Genomic DNA, 6,000 nt, shown 5'->3' with positions numbered 1-6,000 from the left:
AAATTGAAAATAAACATCAGTCTTAAAAAACTGCAATAAACAAAGAAGGACTTTAACTTATTAAATGAATGACAGCAGCTTTAAAGTGACTCATGTCATTCCTCTTGCTATTTCATCTGTGCACAGAGATCTTTATTGTTTCCTCTTTCTCTTACTATACCTAGATAGCATCTGTGAAACTTGGTGTAAAATCAACCTTACTACTTTATCCTCCTTTATTGCTCCTTAATTCTACTGGCTGGGTTTTTGTCCATTGCCAAAATCTAAGCCATAAGGAAAAAAAAAATTCCATAATGTCATAATGATGGATAATGTCAAGACCCATAGCTACCCATAGACAGCAATTAGAAGATGTGGCTGTATGGGGTATGCACAGGGGGTTTTGTGCATGCAAGTACATGCATACTCATTGACATTTTCCCCGAATGTAGACTGTCTGCATTTAGAGCATAGGTCAATGCATGTTCTTTATGCATCCCCTGATGCATAATAGTGTATAGCTGCATCTTATAATTGCTATCTATCGATGGCTGTATACAACAGCTGTGGGTCCTGGGAAAGTTCTTTATGGAGGACCTGAACACTACACAGACCACTTACAGCTGTGTGCCTGAGCCCTTATAAGTACAACTGATTGTAACACAGAGTTTTTACAGCTGCCATCTAAAGATTGCTACAGTCTCTGACAAAAGTACTGTTAGATGGGATGGAAGGAGGAATGGCATGAGTCACTTTAAGTATTTATTTACTGTGCAGCACTCCTTACTTTTGTCAGTTATGTTCCACTATGAGAGTGCACTGACAGAGAAGTTAGCACTGATGTCTTTTAGCCCTGTCATCCACAGTCCAAATCTTTGGCGTGATCTAATCTGTATGAAGCTTTACATTTTTTCCAATTTTTTTTTTTGTGTGGGTTTCATCCATGTTCTATATCTTTTATCATCAGAATAAAAAATACCATTATATTATTTCCCTCCTGCCTAAACTGGTCCTAGAGTTATCTTAATACTTGTATGTCCCTTCCAGGAACATTACACTGTAAGATCCACTGGAAAACAGATTGATTTTAATGAGTCTATCTCTGGATATTATACGATTATACAGAAATAAATGAGCCTAAGATAAACAATAGGCTAAATTTTCAAAAACAACTTATTCATACACTATAAGCGATTATTAAAGGAATCCTGTACTGATGGCATCTATCTCTGAGAATAAGGCCTCAGGCACACTAGAAGGCCACAAATATGTTGCTTTTTAGGGCATTTGACTTTTTTGTCTGCTACTAAATTCACCTCCATGTGACCCATGATAAATATTTAAGGGTCCCCGCTGAGGATGTCAAGGTCTAGTGAGTTGAGTCCAGACCCAAAGCATGCTGGAAAAATAGAAAGAGATAGCTCGGCCACCGCACACACCTTACCCAGCCTAAGTGGTAAGCAGGTAAAAACAGCCTCAACTCGATTCATCCAGACCAAGTCTCCAGAGACATGGTCTGGATGAATCGAGCTGAGGCTGCTTTTACCTGCTTTCCACTAGGGCTGGGTAAGGTGTGCAGTGGCTGAGCTACCTCTTTCTAAATTCCCCTCTATGTGTACATGCATACATACAGATTTATAGGCAGGATCATATAGAGACAGAAAAAAAGCATTCAGGAGAAGAGCATTTTGGCAGAAAAATGCCTGATGCGCCTAAACACAACTAAACACTGTGCACGGTTAGCAATTGAGCGTTCATTCATTTCAATGGAATTAATTAACACCCAAACGCTTGACGTGCCTAAACAGGTTTGAAAAACATGCCTTTAGGTGCATTTTTAATGTTGCTTTTCTCCTGCCAGGAGAAAAGGTGTTCAGAAAAGTTGGGAAACTGCTCAGTGTGCATGAGGCCTACTACTTCTGGTTTTTTTTTTGGTCTGCATAAAATACGGAAGTCACAGACCAGTAGGTAAACAGCATTTTCAGAAGGTCAACAGTGGTAGCCCCAACATTTGTCTCAGTACATGATTCTTTTAATATAGGCAATGAGCATAAAGGAAACAGAGTAGGATACAGGTATCAATAAGCATTGACAGCAAAAATTACATCAAATCCTAACTAATTGTAGAGATTTTTTTTCATACCCTTACTCAACAATGTAATATAAGTAAGCCACTTACTCCTAACTGTGAGTCGAAAAACAGTGCCCAATTTAAAAAAATGTGTTGTTTAAAAAATATGAGCCACTTTAAAATTTAACAGGGTAGAGATAAGTGTCAAATATGTTGTGTCAAATATTCTGAAGAAATTTGTAATGATAATCTAGACACTTCATAAGATTGATGAAACCAGATAATATTTCTTTTCATCAAAGTTTAAAACAGGTGTGCCGAAGATTAGTTAAGAAGGAGGCACGAGTAACATTACAAATACAGTAGCTGAGGGCCATTATTGCTTTCTGGGCAAATGGATGGGAATCTTCATTGATGTATAAAATGTAATAAAATTATTTAATTCAATCACTGTTGTCTCTTCCTTGCAGGAGCATGCAGCTCTAAATGCCTAGGACAATATGCCTTAGCTCATGCAGAATGCTTTGCATCAGTTTTTGTCTTGTGTCACAGTGAACTATGGTCTCCTAATTAATTGTATATTAAGGGAACAGTCAAGTGTACAAAACAAACGCCCTTGAACTATTCCTTTTGCTAGAAACTGTCAGTAAATGTTAGTATCTAACCCAAATACTACTCACTTTCCCCAGCCAGTGCATAAACTGACCACTAGAAGTGGGATTACATTACAAATAAAATATCTGATGTGTAGACCACATAAGCTAATTATTTCTTTTCACTGGCCACAGGTTTGCTTTAAAGGGTAAGAAACTTTCTTTACGATGCCTGCATGTCTCTCTACAAGAGGGAGATAAATCCATGGAAGTCTATGGGTTCTATTGGGTCATGGCTTGGCCAGCCAAGAAAAATGTTTAGTTACATTCCATTACCCTTTAAAGCAGGGGTCTCCAAACTTTATAACAAACTGCCAGTTTACTGTCCTTCAGGCTTCAGGGGGGCCGCACAATACCCCATCATTGGTTTTAATGGGAGGAAGAAGGCCCCATTGTTAATATCAATGTGAAGCATAGTGCCATTGATAGTGTAATTGAGAGGAATGCCGTCCCATCACAGAAGTCAGTTGGTGGAATACTGCCTCAAGAGACCGAAAAGGCAAGCAAAGGGCCACATCTGTCCCTTGGGCTATAGTTTGGAGACCACTGCTCTAAAGCAAACAATTCAAACTATTTATGATTTTACTGGCAGCTATAGATTATTATTGAACTGTGTAACTTTTTTATGACATTTTGTCCTGGAAAAAAATACCTTTCCTTATTTTATTATAATAGTAATTAAAGATACTTAGTATCAATCTGTAATGACCAAGGGCTGAGCAGAAAAGTAATGCCACACAACATAGGTAGTATATCCTATAAGATTGTTCCTCACGTTAAGTACCATTTAAAATATATTGTTTGACAATTCAATATATCTCTGTCATCCTTCTGTTTCCTGTTATGTAAATAACACATATAGGTAATTATAGGACTATATGTATAAGGGAAACAAAAGGCATGCCTCAGAAATAAATTCAAAGTGAGAATCAGATGAAACAAGAAAATATTACATAAAATAGTAAACAACATTACATTTAGTACATTACACAAAATATCAAAATTATTCGTAAAATATTAATAATTTATTTTCTAACAATGTACTTTCTTTTTCTCATAAATGGATTCGTTATTTACATTTATTTTGTTGTATATATCTTTAAAAAAATCTTGATAAATATATGTGACGTGAAGTAGGTAGGTCAATCTTCTTTGAGCTGCAATAGGTGAACAGTGACATTGAGTACATGGATGTCCCCTATGCATGAAATGCAACTGCTCTATCAAGTGAACATTGCTACTTGTGCAATTCAAACCTTAGATTCATGTGACAGAGTCTTTAAACTATGCCTGCGTCATATAGCTGTGTCCCAGAAGACAGTCTGTTGTTTGGAATAGGGAGGAGGGCTGTACTTCTTTGACCCATTGGTCTTCCTCCAGCTGGGTAGGATAGGCATGCTCTCTTGCTTACAGAGTCCCTTTTCTGTTTTTTGTCTTGCTTTAATCTCTTTGCACAGAGTACGCTTTTTCTCAATCATGTCCATCATTGTGTGGTCACCATAAAGCCACTGCATAGGGGTCATCTGTCAAATAGAGTCACATGAGATATTGTTTAATAATAAAACTCTGAAGGTACATAAATAAAAATGGGAGAGGCTAGGTTTTTTTTCTATTTTTTTTTTTTTGTGTTATTTTAATTGATTTCTTATATGATTTTAAATAAACACTACCTAGGATGACTCAACTTGCAGCTGTCAAGAGGGGGTTAAGTGTATGATATGTAAGGCCTTCTACACATAAATACTGAATGCTGTGAAGTTGGCGATGGTTATGTCATGCTGCATGTTTAATGTTCAGCATGTGGAAGCTGGCCCAAGGGAGTCACTGACATAAGCATGAACAGCAGTGAATAGGTGCTGCATATTCATTTTTACTGTTATTCCAATAAACTCTACTAAATAAGACACTAGGGAGCATCCCCTTAGGGCAAAAGGCTTGTTGCAAGTGCTCAACTGTAAGGAGCCTTACAGTATAACTGCAATTTTATTAAACATTACTTGTCCCTTACTTGCCCAGAAGACTCTAAAAATGCCCATGTGATGTGTTGCCGTTGTTCAAAAGATATCCTGTTTTCTACAATATTGCCTGCTGCCTCCTGATACTGAGCACACCCTCCTGTTCTGCAGAGGCTACTCCCCGGACACCGATCATTTTTCTATTCAAAAACAGCACTCTCTAATGGTGGCCAGGAGCACCTTGATTACAACAAAGGTGGATGTTAACACATGAAAACCAGCAGTGACCATGTATGTATTGTTTTTGCTAATATTAGTTATCAATATAGGTGCTTCAACTTAAAATACATCTCCCTTAAATTGTTACTAAACCCAGGACCCTGCATTCACTATATATGGTCTCCCACAGTACACAGAACGTGGAAATGCAATTATTTTAGTAAATATAAAATGCTAAATACCTTTTCTCATCACCAGTTAGATCAGTCTTGTGACTTCTATCAGTGTAGAGCCAAGCACTGGTTAAAGCTTGTAGGAGGAGTTTTCATTCTCATCTCACTACCCTTTAAGATTGCATAACCCCGACCCACTGTCTGGACAGCGCTGATTGGCCTTGTGCTGATCACATGCACTCTCCCAAGAAAAATAAAATACTCTCTAACAGTACACAACAAACTGAGCACATGCAGAGTGTCTCCAAGCTTGTGTTCTATCAGGAGATGAAATGGGGAATGTGGAAGAAGGGGAGGATCAAAGAAAAAAGGATCAAACATCCTTTTTACACAATGCAGGGGATTAACCCCTTAAGTTCCACAGACTGATTTTACTGTTATGGGTTTAGTAACACTTTAAGTAAGTATAAATTAAATTTTAAAGTACAAAGCAATCACATCAGAAAATATACATGACAAAGCATCCTATATATAGCCACAAGGCAATTTTCAAATAAATTACACCAAATGGTTTCTTGAGTACAGGTACAATCAGCACAGCCATATAATAAACATATTCTCATTGAAGGTCCCCCATCATGTTGTTTCAAGGATGAGGTAAAATACATAATGTATTATGTGTTATATTTTATACTGAATCCCCTTTGTGCCCCCATCCTGCCTACTTGAGTGGTAAACTTCTGCACCTTGCCTCTTTGGAACCTGCCATGCTCTAGTCTCTGCTCCAGGTAATTTAAGGAAGCTGAAGGGCAGTCAAACAAACAAATCTGTGGCGTGTATGGAGCTAGATGTGCTTGATGGAAGAGCTTAAAATGGCAGAGCTGAACAAACCAGGGCACATAATTCTCCACTAAAGCCTGCAGATTGCATTGCCAGAAGAAGCTCATCAC

At 37.8% G+C, this 6,000-nt stretch overlaps 1 protein-coding gene across 2 annotated transcripts in view; it reads right to left on the bottom strand.

Annotated features, from left to right (window-relative positions):
* Nucleotides 1-1,545: 1,545 nt before the first annotated feature.
* The window catches only part of NYAP2 (neuronal tyrosine-phosphorylated phosphoinositide-3-kinase adaptor 2), a 233,000-nt gene continuing 228,545 nt past the window's right edge, over nt 1,546-6,000 (bottom strand). For both annotated transcript variants that reach the window (XM_089672579.1, XM_089672580.1), the window contains one exon: nt 1,546-4,226. In XM_089672579.1, coding sequence (XP_089528705.1) covers nt 3,999-4,226 — 228 coding nt within the window. In that variant the 3' untranslated portion in view covers nt 1,546-3,998. The remainder of the gene's footprint in view (nt 4,227-6,000) is intronic.

Source organism: Staurois parvus, unplaced genomic scaffold (genome assembly GCF_062004578.1).
Source record: "Staurois parvus isolate SC_StPar_1 unplaced genomic scaffold, SC_StPar_1.0 ptg000131l, whole genome shotgun sequence".
Taxonomy (NCBI): domain Eukaryota; kingdom Metazoa; phylum Chordata; class Amphibia; order Anura; family Ranidae; genus Staurois; species Staurois parvus.
The sequence above is the reverse complement of the archived record's forward strand: the minus strand, read 5'-3'. Positions and strand labels throughout refer to the sequence as shown.